The 23,058-nt window shown below is 32.6% G+C and overlaps 1 protein-coding gene across 1 annotated transcript in view; it reads left to right on the top strand.

Moving 5' to 3' along the window:
- AGPS (alkylglycerone phosphate synthase) overlaps positions 1 to 23,058 on the top strand; it is a 122,801-nt gene that overhangs the window by 74,952 nt on the left and 24,791 nt on the right. The window contains exons 12-17 of the mRNA XM_019739330.2: positions 4,585 to 4,636; positions 8,853 to 8,929; positions 10,781 to 10,893; positions 15,453 to 15,522; positions 17,915 to 17,976; positions 21,478 to 21,567. Of these exons, the coding sequence (XP_019594889.2) occupies positions 4,585 to 4,636; positions 8,853 to 8,929; positions 10,781 to 10,893; positions 15,453 to 15,522; positions 17,915 to 17,976; positions 21,478 to 21,567 (464 nt within the window). The remainder of the gene's footprint in view (positions 1 to 4,584; positions 4,637 to 8,852; positions 8,930 to 10,780; positions 10,894 to 15,452; positions 15,523 to 17,914; positions 17,977 to 21,477; positions 21,568 to 23,058) is intronic.

Raw genomic sequence — 23,058 nt, forward strand, 5'->3', positions numbered from 1 at the left:
CATTTAACAAAATTCTCTTTTTTCACAGACCCTTTTTGAACTTTTTAATTTTGTTTTATTATGTATTTTTATATGAAATAGCATGGTCTTAACCTTATATCCAACACTGTGCAATGGATACTACATAAAAGGATATTAAGTTAAATAGTTCTTGTCTTCTAATAATCACTAAGGATATTGCCTATTATGATAAATTTTTTGTGTTTAAATTTTTGTATAACTGTGTACAAAGGGTTTGGCTTTGAAGCATTGGCTTTCGAAACAAACAGTATGAGATTACTAGACTTATCTCCAGAATAGTCTTATAGCTCACAAATTTGGGCTGTTGTAGAATCTGCATGGAAAGTTTGATTTACTCCTTGAAGAAACAAACCTTTTCAATTCAAAGGCAGTTCATTCCTTAACCAAAATACCAGAGGTATAGTACTACCATTCAGTGCTTATATTTTATAGTTTATTCTTAATGAAATTAGAATAGTAAAAATCCTACAGACAATTAAAATATGTTAATACTGAATTTCTTTTGACAGTAACTAGTAAACCAAGAGATACTTTCTTGAATAATTAATATATCTCATCTGAAGTGTATGTTCCAGTTTTCTCTGTGATGAGAGAGAGGTATGACTTGGCTCTGTACAAACAGATTTTGCAGAAATCTTTTCATGTGTTGCTTATAAGGACCAATTTTTGGAGAAAATGGTTAGGTTGAGAAATCTGTTGCTTTTGAAGTTACTTCAGAGAATTCTACTAAGTAAACAAGACTAATCAAAGTGGTTGTTTTTTATTTTTCAGGTTTTATATTCAAGTAAATTCCTGGTTTTAAATTCCCATCATTAAAGGGAAGAAATTGCTAGCAATTTGATTTAGTCCTATACCCACGCTTTTAGGACAATGTGGTTATTTATTTCTTCTTTGCACAGATGAAACAAAGATAATTGATAGTTCTTTATTAGTCCATAATGAGTTTCTCATATATTTTTAGACTATTTACTAAGTATAAAGTACACTTTAGGTACAAGTCAAGTGATATTAGAGATTCTAGTAAGGGCACATTTATCATAGTAAGAAAGAGCGAAAGAAATCAATTATTTCATTAACTTCAGTTCAAGTAAGCAATTTTTGTTTGAGTGTTCCTTAAATTCCCTGTATCTATCATTAACCCACCATTCCACGTGGTGAAAATATTCCCTTTCAGGTTAGTTCTGATCACCTACCACCAGGGGTCACTTTAAGTCAAGGACCCCTTTCCGCCTTTCCTAATCTATGGAATACTCTTAGTGAAGCATAATTGAATAGCGTAGGAGTGAAAGTAGAGTTCAGACTCTCAGAATTTTTGATGTCTCTAACTTTTAAAGGAAATATTTCGAGGTTATATTACCTAAGAAATTAGTTTTATAGCAATTGAAACATAACCTAATCTTAACTATGGGTATAGAAACCCAGAATGTAGTTATTTTTAAATTATAGTAACATTACTTTGGTGTTTTGATTATAGGGACTTCTATTTAATTAGCTCTGTAGTGACAACTTTCAGTTTAAAATTCTAAGAAACTTTGTTTCGCTCTGTATTTTTAGAATGATGCACAATTTCCAGAGGCTCATAAAACAATCTAGATTCTCTTTTTTAATTTGAGTGCTTTACCTCTGAGAATTTACTTGTGGCAATAACTGAAAAACTCCATTTACTGACTTTTAAAAAACATGCGGCATTATTAAAACATGAGACTTAATAAAGCTGATGGTTTGATTTTGATAATTTGTTAAAAGTCAGTGTTGAAAACTAATTTAGTATGTATTATCTAAATACAAAAATCTTTAATTTCTTATTCTTCTCTTATAGTGTAATAAGCCTGTAAGCATCTACTCTGCCTTGATGTAAGTAGGAGCAGTGGAGGACTGACTAGTTATGTGACTCAGCTGTCAAGTTAAATTCATGCTCAATGTAATTCAATATGGGCTAATATATGTAGCAAGGGCCCTGAAGCTTTCTTACTTACTTTTCCAGCTTTTAAATTTGTAGATTTTAAGCATACAGAAACTTTGAAAGACTAGTATAGTGATCATCTGTATATCCGTCTTGTATGTTCAGTAGTTGTTAACTTTTTGCTTTGTTTTATGTTTGTGTATTATGTTTTCTGTACCATTTGAAATTTAGTTGGAGACATCATTACACTTGACCTCTAAAAACTTCTGAAAATAAAGGTGTTCTTTATAACCACAATACCGTTATCATGTCTAAGAAAATCAGTAATTTCTTAGGGCCATCTAATATTCTATAATCAGTTTATTTCAGTTGTCCCCAAGATGTATTTTGTGGGTAGTGTTTTCAAACCAAGATTTTATCAAAGCCTGCGTATTGTATTTTAGTTGTTTCAGAGATTGAATTCCACTAGAAATTTACTATACTAAGTGTAATTTATGTTTTCCCCCATTTTCTGTTGTATGTGTGCCTATGCTTGTTGTTTTCACTAGTAACACCTGCTGTAGATACAGGTGACGTAGAATCTGGGTGGCAGTAGGAGATGGAATTTACAAGTTGTTGGTAGGAATTTAAAAGGTCCCTCCCCCCAATAATGACAGAATGGCTCTGAATTCTTTCTCATGTTTTACTGATGTGCTTATGCCAAAACACATAAATATATATGTTACATGATATTCTACTTATTTTATGAAGAAATGAAACTTGGTCTAATCAGGCTTCATATATTTTAATAGAAATTGATGTGCACATTTTAATAAAAACATTTTAGGAAAATTGATTCTCCTTTGTATTGGAAACTGGTAACATTTTTAGAAGCTACAAAGATACCTTTATACCAAGATTTCACACTGCTCATGTTGTAGATATTTTATAACTCTATACTTTTAATAAGATCAGGAAATAGCAAATAAGATCATTTTCATGTAATTTTTTGTTTCAAATATGACTTGAGCTCTCTCTCTCTGTATGTGTGCATTTGTGTGTGTTTTTAGTAATTTTTTTGGCGCTTGTGTGGTATATTTGAAATATTGCTCATCTAGCAGTCAGAATATCTTGGTTCTAGTTCAGTCTTTACAATTTAACAGTTACCTCTAACAAATCATTTAACCTCTCTGGTTTCTTATGTCCTCACCTGTAAAATGGGTGAGGATAATACTAGTTCTGCTATCCTGACAGGGTTGTTTCTTATATTAATATTCGGTTGGTGTAAAAGTAATTGCAGTTTTTGCAAATTTTAACCTTTTAAACCGCAATTACTTTTGCATCAACTTAATATTAAATAAAGACATAGAAAGCAGCTTGGAAACCATAGGATTCTATAAAATGTAACACAACAGGTTTTAATACTATGTATATAAAATTCTCTAATACTGTTTCTTTAAATTTGGCAGTGATTTTTAAAAATATAGGTTGAATTATCTCATCTTTAATAGCAAAGATGAGATTTGTATAGCATGCAGAATAAGAATCTAACTAGTCATTTTGTTGGGTGAAGTAAAATGTGTATTATGAGTTGTTTAAAAATTAAGTATTTGTTCAATTAAAAGCAAGTGATAGCAAAACTGTTATAACATAGTTAAGATATGTATTAAGTTTTGTTCTTTTGAATGATTCTCGTTATCAACATTATGTTGGTACAAATTTTATTAATAAATGATATTCAGAAGATAAATGTTTTAAAAGTTCATGAAATTATTCAAAATTTTGTGATCTGAAAGCAACCTCTTGGTAGCAGTTTAACCAAGTTAAAAATTTGCATAGAAAATAAAAATCCCATTTAGGATGCAATTCTTTTTAATTCTATGGAAAAAATTGTAGCTAACTTAAACTTTGCTAGTGTTTGTACAGTAGTGTTTTAGCACCACAAAATTAGTATGAATATCTGCTTTCCTTATTTTTCTTTCCTTGCAGCTTTTATCACGTGCCTAGATAAATGTGACACTGGTGCATTTTTAGATGTATAAATACATAATGTTATGCTTCAAAATTTTGTTGCTGTTTTCATACAAATAACTTTGAAAGATCTTAGAATTCTGGACACTGCCAGATAGTTTTTCTATTTAAAATGGATTATGAGAAGGGATAAAAAAGAAGGAGCAATTCCTAGACTTATCTATGAAGACACTGTGAAAAGTTTTTAAAGTGCTTTGGCCCACAAAAATTCCACTGTCGTCATCCTTATTTTAAACGTGTATAAGAACCTGATGACACATTAGAATTCATAAATGGCATAATGCTGTAGGCATTGATATTAGGTTTTAAAATTTCTACTTTGTTTTAAACTAATTCACTTTAAGGCCTAGTATTTCTTTTAGGTGTTTCCATAAGTCTTTGTTAGGCATTAAACAAGTCTTGTTGCAGATAAAGATCTGGCAACATATGGATATATGTATGTTTTGTGTATGTCTATTTCTCCTATCCGAATATTTCATAGAACCCGCTGATATTTTGTCTTCATAAAATCATATAAAAAGTTAAGACTGTTTCCTGTATATATCCTTAGGAACTAAGCTCTTGATCCCAAATACAGAAAGATGACATTCAACCTGTCTAGCTTCTTTACCATATTAAATTTGTATCACATTTTTTTCTTTTAAAAACAGAGATGTGCTCCTGCATCTATTCGCCTCATGGACAACCAGCAGTTTCAGTTTGGTAAGTAAGAAGTGGTAATGTAAAAATCTCGTTAAACCACAAAAATTTATGAAACATCAGTTAATGTGCCAACAGGAATACTGAGTGCAGAGCTGGAAAGATGTAATGTCATAGTTCCTATCCTTCAGGAAACTCTTCGTCTAATGGGACAGACAATTATATGAGTGAATGAGTGCAGGAGTGTTGGAGGCACTGTGAAAGAAGACTGCACTGGCGGCCCTGGGTTGGTTGATCCTGCTGGATTTTGCTTGAGGTTGGGTGGAAGGTCAAGAAGGGCTTCTTAAAGGAGAGTGATGCTTGCACTAAATTTTAAAAGGTGAATAGAAATCTGCCTGAGATGGTCTCTTTTCTCCTCCCAAATTTGTTCACTTATCAGCAGAAAATATGAAGTTGTAAAACCTCAGTGGCATATTTTAATTCTTTGTGGCTCAAATAGATGGTGGGGAGAGAGTTGTTACAAGAGATAAGTTGTATGGGTGGACTAAGGCTTTGCAGGACAGATTTGGATTTTATCTTGTCAGCAGAGGGGTTTCTTTGTAGAGGGAATAAAATAAATCAACATTTTAGAAAGTGCATTCTGCTAGCGTTATGCAGGGTAGATTAGAATGGTGCGCGCATGGAGGAGGAGTTGAAACAAGAGGCAGATTTGGGGGTCCTTGATCAAGGCAGCAGCAGTGGAGATAGAAAGTAAGGGGTAGGTTTTTCAAAGACCCGCTTGCCAACTGGATGTAGAAGGTTAAATAAAAGCAAGAGTTGAGGGGAACTCCCGGATTTTTGGTTTGACTAATTGGATTAGTTGAATAATAGTCTAGAAGAGATGATGATGTTGGGAAAAAGGCATCACAATGGGTTGTATTTAAGGTGCCCTTGCAATATTTAGGTGGAGAATTCGGTAGTATTGAAATGTGCTTCTTTTTCTCCCAATTTTGCTTAAAGTGTTAAACTTTCTGACAAGTATTAAACATCATGTTTTCAATTCTATTTTCATGCTTTTCTCTATTTTCCATGTGCTGAGATTTAGTTGGAATTTAAGTTTATAGAATTTACCCTCAAAACAGTCTCTGAAATTATGGGAATGATTTCTCAATAATAAATACTAAAGGCTAACAGAGGCAGGCTTTTGTTTGTTCTAAGAGCTTAGATTTTAATTTAGGTAAGAATGGTTATTATAGTTATGGAAAACTTAACTAAGGAAGTCAGGTACATCAAGAGATAGTTTTAAATTAAAGTCTTCTACAGTGGTCACAGGCTTTTATCTCTTTAAGTAAATTACTTTCAAAGTACTGTACTAATGATTAAAGTTTAAGATAAATGGGTCCCACAAATGTAATAGTTAAATCAAATGAAAATCAAGCCTCCTGCAGAGATCTAGATCTTAAGAGACCTATGTATCTGATTAATAAGCCTATGTTATTATCCATTTATGTGCTGTTATTGTAGTAAATTATGTTAGACATAGACACTTTGGTAAAATTAACTATGATTTGACCAGATTTTATACTTAGGGTCTATAACAATTCAAAGTGAAGGTTTAAAGAAAAGATCCTCTGGTTGTGTGTCATCCCTCTTCCACATTTTCACTACTGTTCTGAGGAGTGTGTTGTAAGGTAGGTTCTGTCCTCTCCAGTCTTGACTATGTCTCTTTTCCCTCTGCCCTTTACTTGGCCACTAAGGTGATTCTTTCGAAATACAGATCTGATCATGCTTCTTAGCAGGCAATAATCTTTTTGGTTTCTTAGTACCCATTGAAGCCTTTGTACCCTGCCCTGGCTCCATGATCACGCAATTGAAGAGTAAGCTTAGCACAGTAAGGGGTGTCCAGGACTTGGACCCAGCTATGTGGCTGATTGGTCAGTGCTTGTACCCTGTTAGTTGTTAACAAAGCACAAGCCTTATTATTAGTTGTTCATGTTTTTAATATCACTCCTCTGATACAACCCTAAACATTATATTGAAATGAAATGTTTTCAGTATATTGACATGATCTGCAGATTTCCTCTGTAAACTAGTTCGCCAAATTTAGTGTTTCTCATTCATTTTTATGTCTCCTGTACCTATCACATAATAGGCACTTACATGTTGATTTTAGTTATTAAAATAGCAAGAGGGTGAACAAATGTTGGCTAGCACATAGTGTAGTGCTAATATTAACCACATTATCAATCGCACAGTTTATCAAATATCTCCTCACAACTGTTCCTCAAGTGGTATCCCAGTTACAGACGACTCAAAAGCTAAATATTTCAGCCAACGTCCACAAGGCATGTGTGGTAGAGCTGGGTTTGAACCCAAATCTGTATGACAGCAACACCCAAGACTTTTCCACTATCTCAGCTCACTTCTTTGAAACATAGATATTTGTTAAATTCTTGAAAATTATTTAATTAACACTGTAACAACACAAAATTCCCTAATCAAACTGTCCAGCCAGTAAATTTGGAAACTAGTTCCTTTGTTTATCATAAAATATAAAACACTATATAGCTGGAATATATTTAGAATGTAATTAATTTGATAAGCCACAATAATTTAAGAATAAGTAAAAACTAATATATTCAGTTAATACTAATGCCTCACCCACTTAAAAGTTAGATTCTCTTATAATAATTATGCTTCAAAGCTATCACATCAACTCAGTATCAGGGATATATGTGACTTCCTCCTACTAGTGTTAATGGAAATTATGCATATGAGTTTCAGTGTGTTAAAATAAACATAATACTCGTAAGGATTATTCCACATCAGAGTAATAGCATTTGGAGTCCTCGTACCTATGTAAAGATTATATGGATTAGAAGATGTGTATGAGGAACATATAATTTCAATTTCTTATAAGAACGCAACATACAAACTCAGTCATTTATGTTTATATATTTATTTCCAATTGTTAAAGTAAGATGAATTCCATTAATGACAGGAAGTGAACATTTTGAGGTTGTTTCTAACTTTATACAAACTAGAAATGGTATCTTTTAAAGCATTGGTTATGCTAGAGAAGTATCTCTGACAATTTACAGTAAAAGACAAAACAATCACCAAACAAACCTTACTTCTGATTCAGGTATTCACAAAATTGCTAGGTTGATCTCTATCTAATGTGCCCTTCGTTTTTGTTTTTTGCTTTGTTCAATTATAATACGGATATCTAACTTTTAGCCTCTGGTGAAGACTTAGTATTAGTTGGTCTTCTATGTAATGCAGTTTCCTATTATAAGCAATAAAAATGTAATAAATATCACAGATTCAGACTCAATTAAAAGAAAGATGAATGGAAAAAAAAGACTGCAAGTTACAGTTTTTTTACCCCAGAAATCTTTTTCCCCCCAAAAAACTACTTTGCTGTTTATACCTGTTTTAAAGATGAGACCAGTCTTTGAAGTCAAACAAACAGTATCCCCAAACGTTAAAGTCTTTTTCAATAATAAACTTTTTATTTGGAGATAATTTTAGATTTACTAGGGGCTTTAAAATTCTTTATAAAAATTGTATACAAGTGGTGTGCCACATTTTTCTGAATTGGTCACATAGCACTAAGGCCAGATGCATGACTCTTAAATGTAACAGTCACGGGAGTTAAGAAGTTGCTACTCTGAAAACAGTGAGAAAACAGTAAAAGACTTTCATTCAATTAAGCTCAATCCGCAGGCAAAGATGTTAATTTAAAAGACTCTGAGACACCATTTATGTTATTTTCGCAATTTTAACTCTGGGTGTGATTAAGGAAGCAATTACTAGTTTTACACCAAGAATTCTGGATGAAATAAGAGTTAATTAAGAAACAACCTTCAACATGGTATTGACTCAATATCTGGTTATAGTTCTGAATGGTTTCTGCATAATTAAAAAAAATAAAAGTAAAACCAGTCACCATTGGGTGGTCTTAATGAAATAAAAATTAATGAAGTGATTTTACTGTGTATAAACTATACCATTGAAAGGTAATCTAAATTCCATGTAGTATTAATTACATATAGTAATTTGAGTTAAAAATAAAACAACCAAGAAGGTTGTGTAAACAAAAAGTTGTGACTTTTGAAAGGAGATAAAGATAAAAGATGTAGATCTTAGAATCAATATGTTATATATAAAACGGAGATTTGAAAAATGAAAGTCTTGAAAATGTTCACTTTCTTTTAGGATACAAAGTTAAAGTAGCCTGTTGATCTTCTGAAAAACATAGAATTGGTTAATTTAAAATATTAACTTTTTTTCTTAGGTCATGCTCTAAAACCTCAGGTTTCCTCTATTTTTACATCGTTTTTGGATGGATTAAAAAAGTTTTATATTACAAAGGTAAGAATTTTTATAAAATGCTAAATTTTTAAATGCTTAGGATAGTAACCCTTTCTGTTTCTTGCCATCTCCCCCTTCATATAATGAACCTATTGTATGTTTTTTCATGTTGCAGTGTACATTTCATAATTATTATTTTTTGTGGTGGAATAAATATTTAAGTATATCAATGACATTCGATTTCAAAAATTTTTAATTTTTTGCAGGTTTGAAGTTCCTAAAAATAACACTGTATTAAACAGTTTCATGCATATAACATCTTCTATAGTTTGCATTTTTTCCTCTATAGTAGATATCTGGAAGTGAAATAAGAGTATAGATTTTTTTTTGCTGAAATCCTTTCCTAATGGTTTATACCAGCTTACACTACTGCTACTAGCAATACACGCATGCTGTTTTTTTGTTGCATCCTTCCTGTTGCTTGTGTGAGTTTCGTTTTGTTATGTTTTAAATTTATTGAATCTTGGGGGGGAAATAGTACTTTATTTTAGTTGATGTTTCTTGAAACTCCAATGAGACTGACCATTTCCCTGTATTTCCTAGATAAAATTTTTCTGTGAATTAGTGGAATATGGTTATTTCTCCAGGGGTGACAGCTTCATGTTTTTTTACTTGGTGCTTCAGTGTGTGCCCTTTGAGTAATGGAATTATTAGATGCCTTTGTCATAAAGGTTGTAAATAATTTTTCCAGTCAGATAACTCCCTTTAAAATAAGAGTTATTCTTTTTGATGCAAAAGTTTCAAATTTTTATCTTTCCTGTGATGATTTAATTACTACTATGCTTAGAAAGCCTTCCTTCCTCCAGAACTATGATTAGAACCATTTTCTTCTCTTGCTTTTTTGTTAAATGGGAACTTAAAAGACTTTTTTTTAATCTTTATTACGATTTGAATTTTTTCAATTTGATGATGTGAGATAAAGATCTAAATTAATCTTTATCTCTCCCACCCACAATTGGTAACCAGTTGGCACAGCACTATTAACTAACTAATCTTTGCTTCTCTGACATTGATTACTTATCCAAGAAATGGGCTCCATTTTAATATATCAGATTTTTTAAAATGAGCTTTTGTTCTTAAAAAAGTAAATAGATTTAATTACTGTAGGTCTAGTTCTCCCTATTGGTTTTTTTTTTGGAATTTTCCTTGTCACCATCACCTCTCTGTTTATTATTATCTTAGAAAAATTTTAGAAACTCTTCCCCATTTTAGGAAGTCCATCGAGATTTTTACTAGAATTGGAAAAAACTAGTTTATTAATTTCAGCAAGAATTGACACGTTTATAATACTTAGTTTATGCCTTCAGGAACATACGTCTTTCTCAACTTTTTTTAGACATGTTTTCATAATGAAGTTATGCATTTCCTTTTAAGAGTATTCTTAGATATTTTGTATTTTAAGTTTATGCATAAGATCTCCTTTGAATATATTATTTAATAAGAACTTATTGTAGTATGTAAGGATGCTGGTGCTTTTATTTTTTTTCCCGACATTCTGCTACTCTACTATATTTTATCATTTTGGTAGTTTTGATTCTTTATTAGGTATAATTTTCATAAGTTATTGTGTTTACATATCAGTATGTCATTACAATTGACACTGTGGCATACTTTGAAATGAAGTGTTTTTTCATAGTTTTATTATATTGTAATGACCTAAAAAGGTGCATTAAGCATTCTTTTTGATTGGCATCTAAAGTTCCAAAGGTCAATTTTTAAAGAGTTGGTGTGTTTGAGCCCAGATCAGAAGGTAAAAAGAGCAAAATGTATTTTGATGTAGTATTTTGTAGGATAAGACTTATCTGTAATAATAATTTTCTTTTTTCTTTCTTTTTTTTTTTCCTTTTGTAGTTTAAAGGATTTGATCCAAATCAGCTAAGTGTTGCTACATTATTGTTTGAAGGAGACCGTGAGAAGGTTCTTCAACATGAAAAACAAGTGTATGACATTGCTGCAAAATTTGGGTATGGCTTTAAGTTCATAATGCCAAGAGAAAGTTCAGCTAAAATTCTGATATCTCCAAGCAGTTGTTAATGTACCCTTTCTAGTATTAAATTTATGGTAATATATCACAGCTTAAAATGTTGTGTTGGTTTACTCTCAAAATTTGCAGGAAGTTAGATTGGTATATTGCTCTTGTCTAATCACATATATATGATATATTGAATATTTTATTGTATTTTCCATTAATGCTAATTGTATAATATTTGCTGTTGTGCTAGAGTGAAATATGAAAAAAATTCATAGTCATGTTACTATTTAGTGGTAATAGTATATGTATAAAACATCCTATGAGTATGTTTTTAAAAGGAAATTGTGTTTAATCAAAATGTTTGATAAATTACGTATACTCCACCCCCTGTCACTTACTGTTTTGTGCCGGTATAAAGAAACAGAAAACATTTCACATTTATAACCAACTGAATAATGATTGGGTGGTTTCTGTCTGTCTGCTTGATGGATTATAAGATTGATCAATGGGAATTCTAGTGCAAATGCCATTTATCAGGACCACATTTTTTTCCTTTCTTTCTTAAGTACATAAACTAACAGTTTTCTGGATACTCGTCTTCTTTTTTTATTTCAGAACTTGAAATGTATCATACACATTATGCTTAATCTGCATTCTTTGTGAATGTTTACTTTTATTCCAGGTGTATTTTAATCTTTAGGTATTTATCAGAACCATTTTGTCAGTTTTATTTCATTTGAGCAACCAATCATCATGAACTGTCTTTTCATGTAATGCCAGTTTTGTTTTTCTCTTGTAACACCAGCCATTCACAACTTAAAAGTAAGACGGACTCATCCTTAAAATGAATCTAGGTCTTTTTAGATACTGATACCGAGGCCCAGAGCTATTGATTTAATTCTAGCAGTTTGCTTATACTAAACAAAACCTGTGTTAAATTCATCCATTAAAAATAAATTATTGGAGATGAAGTATCCGTTTAAAGCAAGGATAAAGCATTAAAAACTTGGACTCTGATTAAGGTTTCATTTTTTGCTATTACTGTTTGCTACATACAATTAGTTTCTTAACGTACTTTCATCCTGGCTCCCTTCATTTAGATGCAGAAATCTGTGTTGAACAATCCAGGCTGTCATTAGGCAGATGACTTAGAGCTATTTTGATTTTTTTGATATTTGGAAATATCTTTGTGTGGTTTTCTAGCAGAAGTCCTGTTTCCCACCCCACCCTCACCCCTACAACCTACCCCAGTCTCTCTAGGATAGTTTTCTTATTTAAGATTCCACTCTTTCTTTCAACCCTTACTCCTCAATCGTTTTTACTTCTGCACAATGGCATGGAGGAAAGCACCACTAAATTTCTTTCTTTTTTTTTTTTTTTAATTTATTTTTTAACTTATTAGGGTGACAATTTTTAGGGAAATTACATAGATTTCAGGTGTACAATTCTGTATTACATCATCTATAAATCCCATTGTGTGTTCACCACCCAGAGTCAGTTCTCCTTCCGTCACCATATATTTGATCCCCTTTACCCTCATCTCCCATCCCCCACCCCTTTACCTTCTGGTACTAAATTTCTTTCTGCTAAAGTTTCCATTAAGTTAGTTTAGCTCCTGTATTTTACTTTGAGTTAGGGCATTATCAATCTCCTTCATTTTCCGTCCTTTTGGTTTAGCCTCTGTTCCCACCACCTCATTGGCTTTAAAATGGTTGCTTTTTAATGCAGTGTTCCCAACAGTTTACAACATTTTTGTTATCTTAGCCATTTCTCCTCCTTGCCTGCCACTCCTACCCTAACACTGTTACATACCTTTGTACACATATAATCCAACAGAACGTAATAGCCAAATGTTGAATAATCATAGTTTGGTTGTTTTCCTATGTTTGCTAATATACTAAGCAGAATAAACATCGCTAAGCCGAATAAACATGACCTGTCAGCAATCATAACAAATGTATTGACATTTACCATAGAACTTGAGGTAATATGTTATCATTATTTTTAAAGTATGTGCTTAAGTTGTTTAATGTAATTCAACATGAGAGTGATTAGGTTCACCAGATGGCTCTTTTATGTAAAAAGATTGTCTCATTCCTCGTTCATTAGTCTTCCCAGTCTGTCCTCATGAAACAGGTTTAAATTTGTTTAAGAACCTTGTTAATTGATGTTTGAAATTTGTGATGGGGAGTAGGAAGTAGGGGATGGATGTTGCTGTTTTAACATAAAGCAGTTTAAATCTAAGTATAGTGTTTTGGAGTGGCTGCAAAAGTGGCAAGTTAGAAGCATTTAATTTCTAAGCCCTACTATTTTTTACATATCGTATCTTAAGGTAATTCTGGCTAGAAGATCCATAGTTCTGAAAGCTGAAAAACAGAGAAGTTTGAAAAGGCTATATTCGCAGGGAAACCAGTGATTCAGAAAAGCAAACCCAGAGACTTTTCTTCTCCTTTGGAGCTTATGAATTTAGAATGGACATCGATTTCTTCCTGCTTTAAATAAGAGAGTGTATGTTTCTGTGTGGTTTGTCAAACTGGATTCCAAAGTGGAACAGAACCCCGCCCTCCCGCACACACACACACACACACACACACACACACACACACACAGATATTAGAAGAGGGTCTAAAGAAAAATGGCTTGACCTGAGACTGCAAAGTAGGACTTTTTCTCATCCTCATGTAAGAGGGACAGGCCTACTAAATGTTCATACCTGTTACTTCTCACCAAAAACATGCTTAGAGTGCACCTTCTCAAAGATTCCCAGTGCAGGTCTTTTCAACCATTTTCTAGTCTTCACTCTCCTTCACTTCCCTTCTCTCCCCTCCCCTCCCCTTCCCTTCCCTTTCCTTCTATCACTATTTTCGGGATGAACTGTTTTTGTTTCCTGGATTAGTAGTGTTTTTGCTCTTGGACTTAGTGTCTGACTGTGTCATACCCATCTGGAGTATGGGCTCAGTTATTTTCCTCCAAGCACTTCCACAGCAATTTTCTCACTAGTTTCCTTTCTGCTTTGGAACTGTATTTGACTCCCTACCCCCAACCTCACATCCATACACACTGAACCCAGAATTGTCTATTTCTTACTTTTCATTTTTAGCTGTTTGACCTAAGTTCTGTCGTCTTCACTCATTAACATTCTAACAATACAAACAACCTCCTTCATTTCAATATACTCTGTCCCCAAGTAATTTTAGACTACAGCTGCTCCTATCTAGTATTTGTCACTCCTTTTGGATGTCACTAGTTCGTGTTGATCCAGCTATAATACTAAGTCAGAAAATCTGATTTAGCCCATATTTCCTAGCCTAAAATTACCTTACAGTATATGCATGGAATGAGGGTACGTCTACATTGTATTATTTACTTACCTCCAAAAGCAGGCAGAACTTCAGGGGGGTAAAGGACTTCACTATAAAGTACTAATTGAAGCCATAAGAGAAATGATTCTAATAGAAGAGGCTCAAATCACAGAGGCTCTAGACCTGAGTCTTAGGTGACACCATGGTTAGGGGCTCAGCATCTTGAGATAAGGAAGTACAGTTAGGGTATTGAGAAGAGAGACATAAAAGGTAATCACCAGTCATGACCTAAGAAAGATACTTTTCTTTTTATCTGGTTTTATGGAGGAATTTTTAGGTGAGTACTGTGAGAGTTTGGGGTAGGTTTTATTTAGTTGACTAAGAATAGTTAAAATTTAATTCTTCCTGATGGTGGAAAGAAGCAAAATTAAAAACTCTTTACTGAAGGTAGTGGAAATTAGTAATGATTCAGGCTTTTAAAAGAATGACTTTTACAAAGCAGAGGTCTTGTACTGAATTCTGTGGTACGTGTGATTGATTCTAACTAGATCACCAAATACAATTTCTATGGATAAAACTACTTCAAATTGAAATGGATAGTTCATGTGTTCATAGTAATAAGACCTTACCTATTGGTCTTATACTTGTCTATATGTTGCTTCATAAAGTTTGGTATTTCTGTGTAAGTATGTTTTGTCTCTCATGTGAGTCTTAAGTTTCATAAAATAAACACCATGTCTAATATTCCAAATACTATGTGCTCAAGTATTGAAGAAATGTCTTGGTATTTGGCAAATCCTAGTCATTCATTGCACATCTTTATATATGAATAAGGTTATAGTAATACATGAATAAGAATATAATATCAATATAATGAGAGTATTTTAAATATCTTATGCTTGTGAAGATTATTTAAGTTTGTTTCTCATGTCTAATTTTCTATTCTTTTGACAATATGGGTGAAAGTAGTTGAGTTCATGAGTCAGTTTTATTAGTTGGGTGGATAAAAGTTTGAAATTAATGACCAAACTGAAATATTAAAAGTGCTTTCAGATTCTTGTTATCCAAGCTTATTCTCTTGACAGCTCTTTGATATATTTATGGTAAATGAGAATAAACTAAAAATGGGATGCAATGTAATATATGTTAATCTTTTAAGCCGTTATCTTGGGGTATCATAATCAATTTTGTTAGTTGTATGTATTTTTAATAGTTCATTTGATATTTATTAACAGTTCTTTAATTACAGTGGATTGGCAGCTGGAGAAGATAATGGACAGAGAGGTTATTTGCTGACCTATGTCATTGCATACATTAGAGTAAGTTGTCTCATATTTTCCTGTCAGTTTATGTTGCAAACAATACTTTTTTTTTACTTTGAGTGAATAGAATTATTTTCTTAAATTTTAACCTACTGTAATTTAGCACATCATTTTACAGAAATCCAGAATTAGCTATAAATCTACTCCAAGTTCTCTCACAGTAAGCATTTTAATGTAATCCTAGGTAAGCTCTAAATTTTAGATTGCAGTGAATTTGAAGCACGTAGGTCTTACTGCTCCCTCCCCCCCATGCTGATAAGGAAAAAGTATATGTATTGCCTGTGTGCTATGTTAGGAATTGTGATGAACAGATTTACAGATTCTGAATTAAATCTTCCATATATACTTTTGAGGAATTTAAAGATTTTTAATAGGTCTTTCTGTTCTTTAGGAGAATGGAGCCTTTCTCTGTCTCAGAGTTGAGCAGGCCATTTCTAACATTATTTAGTTAGAATCAGGCTGTCTTATTTATCAGCATTACTCACGTGATCCATAATCTGTTTTAAAGATGTATAAATTTTTCTTTAACTGTCTTTAAAAGTTGGTATTTAACTTGATTCCAATTAGTTATTGATTCACTGGTGTGATTGCTGTATAGAATTAAAGAAATAATTTGAGTGTATTTGAGCTCTAAAATTTTTCTAATTCTAAATTTTTTATTTATGAGAAACTTTATTAGTCATATTAACCTCAAGAGTGTTCTCTACTTATTGATATGAAGGTGTTCTTCTAAAAGTTTATTCATTTGTTCATTCATTTTGTTTTGTTTCTCTACGTTGGCTGTAACAAACTTAAAGTTTCTTAATTGTTTTCTGCTATTATTGCTAGGGTTACTTTTTTAAAATATTGCTTATTACGTAATTTGAAGCGTCTTGTTTTAATAGATCATTTCTCAGCTATCCTATTAAGAATTTGATTTCCTCAAACTGAATTTTCTGTTTTTTCACTTGGAAATTATTCGAAGGAAATACTTACATAAACATATAAAATTTGTTTTTACTTCTCTAAGAAAGCTTGAGTTGTGTTCTCATTTTATAAATAATTTAATCCTGGGTAAGATCTAAATTTCAGATTGCAATGAATTTGAAGAATGTAGGTCTTCCTGCCATCCTCTCCCCCCATGCTGATAACAAGAAGTATATTTATTGCCTGTGTGCTGTGTTAGAAGTTGTGTTTAACAGATTTACAGTTTATTAAAAGGTAATAGATGATTTTAGGTCTTATAATTTTTACCTCCACAAACTGTCAGTACCCCAAGTTCTCCCATAGTAAGCATTTGCGTATACATAAAATTTTGTTGGGCCTTTTCTCTGAGGATATTGACCATTTTCCCATAATACTACACTCAGAATTCTAGAAAATGAAATATAACTGCAAGAAGTACAGCATAGACACAGTTCTAAGTTTCTTAACTATTAAAATTCCAGATTGTTGAAACAATCAAAAGCAAGTTAGAGAGAGATTTTTGGAGGGAGGGGAGATTATTAGTTTTATCTTCTTTTATATTTTCCCTATGCTTAATACTATTGTCACCAAATATATGCTTACTGAATAAATGAATGCATAAGGGAAAAACACACATTTTAGGAGAGTAATTTCAGGATTTTTCCTGCTAACCAGTGGTAGAGTTGAAGTGATTCATTTTACTAGAAGTGAAAACTTAAGATGTATTGACTTTTCTACCTTATAACATTTTCTTTCATATATTTATATGCCTGGTGGCTTGTGTGTTGCTCTTTTCAGTTTTAAAATTACAGAATTATACTTTCCAGTTTTAAAATTACAGAATTATATATTATTTATTTTGGGTAAAGAAATTAGTGTTATAAGTTACTTATATGCTATAAAATATATTTTCCTAGCAGAGGTGCTTTCAAATGTTCTGTCTATTCAGTCACTACAAAGAGAGGCACTGTATTTTTTAATTTGTTTTATAAAGAAAAGTTGCTTTGAAGAAAGAGATAGCCTCTCCTTCCTCTAGTCTCTCCTCCCCCAACTTTCCTACTTCTCTGCTCCTTCAGTGCCGATGGTCACTTTTTGGTATTGGCTCATTTGCTGTGTAGGCCACTAAAAATCTGTGCTGCTGGTATTCTCTCCATGTGCACGGACAGTTCCTAGATAGAGACTCCATCATGTGTCAGGCCCTCTGCCCAGTGCCGCGGGTGGAGAGGAGAACAAGACAAAGTTCCTATACTCCCGCAGGCTCTATCTCTGGACCACTTCCCACTGTTCTTATGAGGTGGGTAGCAAAGAGCCGTAGAGGCTGAAGTAGGAACATGGGATGTAACAATCGCATGAAATACTAACAATGAACATGAAATGCGCACAATATTATTGATTCTTCTACATCTGTTGTAATGTCTTGGTTTTTGTGTATGTGTCTTAACAGGACTTGGGTTTGGAATACTATGTATTAGGAGAATCTTTTGAGACTTCTGCTCCTTGGGACAGGTAAAATGAAATAAAATGCCTTATATTAAAATATGCTGTACGAGTTGCTCAAGTAATGTGTCTTTGTGTGTGAATATGTAAACTTTCAAAATTTTATAAAGAAACAAGGTGATCACTCTTATTTAAATTAGTATTTTTATCAGAATGTCATATTTGTACGCCACTTTTTTGGTTTGAAGCAAATTTGTTTGTGTCCCAGAGAAGGAAGAGGTGTTATTGAAGTTTACATTTTAAAAAGTCTTATTGAACACTAAGTGTCACTATGTGGTTTCTGTTTGGCTTTGATTTAAATTATTAAATGTTTAATATGCTAAAGTATTTTCTAAAACGTGCCCCCAAATTATAAAAACAGTTAACCTTCTTTTGTAATATATCAGTTAGCTTTTGATATTTGTGTGGTCCTACTAAGCAAGATTTTAACTTGCATTTCAGCGATTTCTGAAAGATACCCAATTTAAGAAATTATGTACAATTTTTATTTTTAAATTACGTACACATACACGTATAGAAATTGATTAGGGAATTAGTAGTAAAAACTGATTAGGAAATGTGAAGTGGTTTTATTAAAAACAGACTCTTGAGTTCATTCAGTAATAAAAAATTCTTAAGGAAATTGTTAGTACATTTTATTCTAGTATGCCTTACATTTTACTTCTTCTTTATAAAGTTAACAAGTTATTTTAATCCACTATAAAGTATATAGGATATAGCAAATCCCCATGAATCCACCTCTTAGATATTACATATCTTAACATTTTTGTTCTACCCTAACCTCTTTTTTTTCTCCCCCAGAATTCTTTTTACTCTTCTTCATTCAGTCTTCATCTACTATGGGTTATGACTTTTGGTACATTGATGCTCATATTTCATGCACTATAAAGTAATAACCAAATTTATAGTATCAATCTGTTATTCACAGATTTTGATACTAAATTTAATTTAATTCTAAGGAGAATAAATCTTGTAAATAAAAAGTATTATCAACTCATCAACATCTGACACTTTTGAACAACAGATACAGTTTGGCAGCTGTTCATAGTTATCTCAAAGACCATTTTAGTCTTTAATACCTTTCCTTGCTGGGAAATGTGGCTTAGTGTAGTGTTACTCCTTCAGTGTTATGTATTTCTTTGTCCTCAATTATTACTAACTGATGATTATCATTGTCTTTTTATTCTTTCAACTGTGGAACCTAAACTTGCTCTCTCTTTTTTTTTTTTCTTTATCCTTGCCTTGTATATGCTTACATATTCATTTAATTGACTCACTGGCAGTATCTTTTTTATACAGGGCTGCATATTTGGTTTGTTTTTAAATGAAACTTCAGGTGAAGTTTTAATAAATAAAATGAAGGGAAAGCAGCTACATTCCTGACATGAAATTTGCTTGTTACCCATTTAGCAATGCTTTTTCTTTCAAACCTTTAGCTGGGTAGAGACCATGTATGTTATCAGCAGCCCATGGGATCAGCGTCTTCAACCCTCACACATTATTAGGTCTCTTGGCATTTACATGTATAAATCTCTTAAGGGATTGTCGGTCTTAACTAGTTTTTCTGTATTCCTTCGTGGCCCTGGCACAACAGGTACACCTGTTAGGTGGTCAGTGAATACTCTACATGGAGTCTTATGGAGGAACTCCGAAATAGTGTAAGAATGCAGCCTATTAAAATAGCTATCTAAGAGGTCCAAGTAGGAGATGGAACGATTTTGGATACACTAGCATTAGACTATGATTGAAACCAAGGGAGCAGATACATCTATAAACACTTACAGATAGTATGGATGAAGAGAAAAAAAGAGGGCCTAAGAAAGAAGTCCAGGGAACCCCAATATTTAAGGGATAGTCATACAAACAAGAGCAAAGGAGACTGAGGAATAATATCTGGGGGATTTAGAGGAAAACCAGTAATGTGAGAGAAGCCCAAAGGCCAGGGAGATTTTATTTAAAGAGGAAATGGTCAACAGTGTTAAATTTGCTAATAGATCAGTTAAGAATTTAAAAGTATACACATCTATGTTTATTTCCTATATGATTGGTCCAAATGGATTGTATTGAACTTGTGCAAGTTTTGTGAGAGAATGCTTTTAGACCTCCCTTTCTATAAATCATTTCTAGAAAGTATTCCAATTAAGGGTTATAACAGACCTGTTTTGTTCTTTGTCCCATCTCCTCTTCATTTTTATTATGTATTATTATGATGTAGTACTTAAACTCCATTTTATAGAATCATGATAAAGAGCTTGTTACTTTTATATATTTGCAATATTCATTAACCCCTGTAGATATTAAAGCTTAGTAGGTTTTATTTATATTTAAATAATTTGTTTTATAACTTGGATTTTCAAAATAAAAATACATTACATTTCAATAATCTAAATGTTTTAGAAGAGATTTTTTAAAAACATGTACTCTTACCGTTCCATAAACGAGGTATAGATAACATTGAAAAATCGTATTTGTGTGCAGCTCTCATAGAATAAAACAGAATTTAACTTAAGAGCACTGTTTTGCAAAATTAGAATTTATAAAACTTCCAGATACTGTATTTATAAAAATAAAATTTGACATTCTAATAAAATACTAAAATCTTTCTCATTTATATTTTAATCGTATTCTTTGTTCTTATTGGAAATATAGATAACTTTAATGTATTTTATAAAACATTTAATGTTATTATTTATATCAAATTGGTTCTCACACAGTCAAATCAGCCTTGAGATTAGAGTTAGGCCAGGCTTTGAGTTTCTTTGGTATTTTTCTGTTCTTATGATTCTAAACAGACCAGTGTTTAAAACACAAAATCAGTGTCAGTACGTAGCCAGGATATTTAGTGGAGAATAAAATGGCTTCTACGTACCTTAAGAGTTTTATTTTCCAGATGAAACTAAGTAGTTATAACAATATGTTACATACAGCTCCCATTAAAAATATATATTAATATTGTTAAATATTATCAATCCCCCCCACTCTTTTCATTGACTTGTAATGTGAAACAGCCTAGCATAGTTTTCCACAAGGTTACATGTCCAGCAAGCCTTTGTTGAACTGGATTTTTAACTCAGTGCTTGAGAATAGTCTATTGAACATTTGTTATAACATCATGATTATTAATTTATTTTTATATTTAACCTACAATTAAATTTTCATTAACATGTTCTTTATAGTTTTAGAGCTTTTAAAGTCTTCTAATTAAATTTATTTTGAAATTGGGTTTTCCTAAGTGTAGGAAACTGTCTTCAGGAGACTTGAGTATGATGTTCTGACTTCTGTCTTTCCTATGGCAAAAAACGAAAAAAAAGAAAGGACTTTGCTCCCTTGAAGTAATGAATGGAAGGTTCAGTTTGAATGATAAAGGCTCTTGTTCATTCTTGAATGAATAAGTATAAAAGTTTCTGTTCAGAGAATTTCTAACTTGAAGGATGCCAGGTAAATGAGCATTTATTAGAATTTTTGTAATTTATTTGAAAACTAAACATTGTATTTAATTATGTTTTCTAGGGTTGTAGATCTCTGTAGAAATGTAAAAGAAAGAATAACAAGGGAATGCAAAGAGAAGGGTGTTCAGTTTGCTCCTCTTGCTACATGCAGGTGAGTTTTTATTCTTATACTTATTCTCAAACAAACAAACCAAAAAAAGCCCCACCGTGTTTTTAATTAATGGAGACGTGTAATTGGCCAGTCTGTTTCACCTGGCGCGCTTTCCTGAACTTCACTCGCCACCTTGTTAGGGTTGTGCCACCAGCACATTACAGCAGCCCTGAGCCCTTTAGGAGCAGGCTGCCCTTCCATGAGTGAGCCCTCTGCCCTACCGGGACAGCATGCCAGTGAAGACCAAATGTCTGAGCTCTGGGAATTAGAGGAGACCTCCTTCTTTATTCACCAAAACTATAAATCTCCCCAAGGAACTCAGTCAACATATAGCTCTTTATTCAACAGCGAAAAAGCACTTGAACTGTTTTATCAGTTGATTAAATGAATGGGTGTAGAATAAAGAAATGAATGGAGCAAAAGATCCAAATGAAGATGAATTCATTGTTTTCCAATAGCTCTTTCTGCAGTGATGGGAATGTTCTGTATCTGCCCTGTCTGGTGTGGTTGCCACAAGGCACGTGTGGCTGTTGAGTTGTTGAAATGTGGCTGGTGTGACTGTGGAACTGAATTTTCCATTTTATTTAATTTCAAGTAATTTAAATTTAGTACAACACGTGTGGCTAGTATCTTCCACATTGGACAGTTGTGACCCACATTGGGTCATGGTTAACGGACAATCTTGTCCTTTGTTAAATAGCAGTAGCCCAAGTAGAGGTTTTCTTGAGAAGGGGCACTTTGTATTCAGTGTTTTGATATATTCTGTGTAAACACCAGAGGGTTAAATGTTCAAGATTGAATTGAGCTTTTGACATCTGTAAAAAGTTATGGATTTAATGGGAAAGGAGAATAAAGGGAAATTAGGACAGATCATGAGCCGGGGAACCTTAGAGTAAATAATACAGTAGTAATCTAGCACTTTAAAATTTACTGAGCATTCTGTATTATGTAACTAACTGCCTCTCTTTTTTTTTCTGTGTATGTGTATGTGGTTTTCAAGAATATAATTCCAGTATTTATTATAGAAACAAAAACAAACAATATAAGCATGGATATAAGTGAAGTAATTTTGGAAGTAATATAATAGCTTTGTTTGTTCAGTGCACCAGATGCAGGGTTCTGAAACAACAGTTCCGCTTCAGCAAAACAGCATTTCTATGTATTTCTGTTCATGATGCTTGTTCTTATGATTTGCGTGGAATCACTTAATCTCAAACTGGGAAGGCAGACCTAAGCCTAGAGCTCAAGAACTAGGCCCTACCTACCAACTGCATCACAAGCCTAAGAACTAGGTCCTACCGAACTGTATCACCACGGCAATTTCCTGCTTAGTTTTTAATTTCTGTGTTTTGTGACACTGTGTGTGTCTGAAAAATGAAGGCATTTTTCTGCTATTAGTAATTTAATATCTTTGAGCTCTAAGTTTATCATTAGCAAAGTAGTGGTAAGACCATCTACTTGATGGGACTATTGTAAGAATGAAATGAGAAA

This window comes from Rhinolophus sinicus, linkage group LG01, assembly GCF_036562045.2.
Source record: "Rhinolophus sinicus isolate RSC01 linkage group LG01, ASM3656204v1, whole genome shotgun sequence".
NCBI lineage: Eukaryota > Metazoa > Chordata > Mammalia > Chiroptera > Rhinolophidae > Rhinolophus > Rhinolophus sinicus.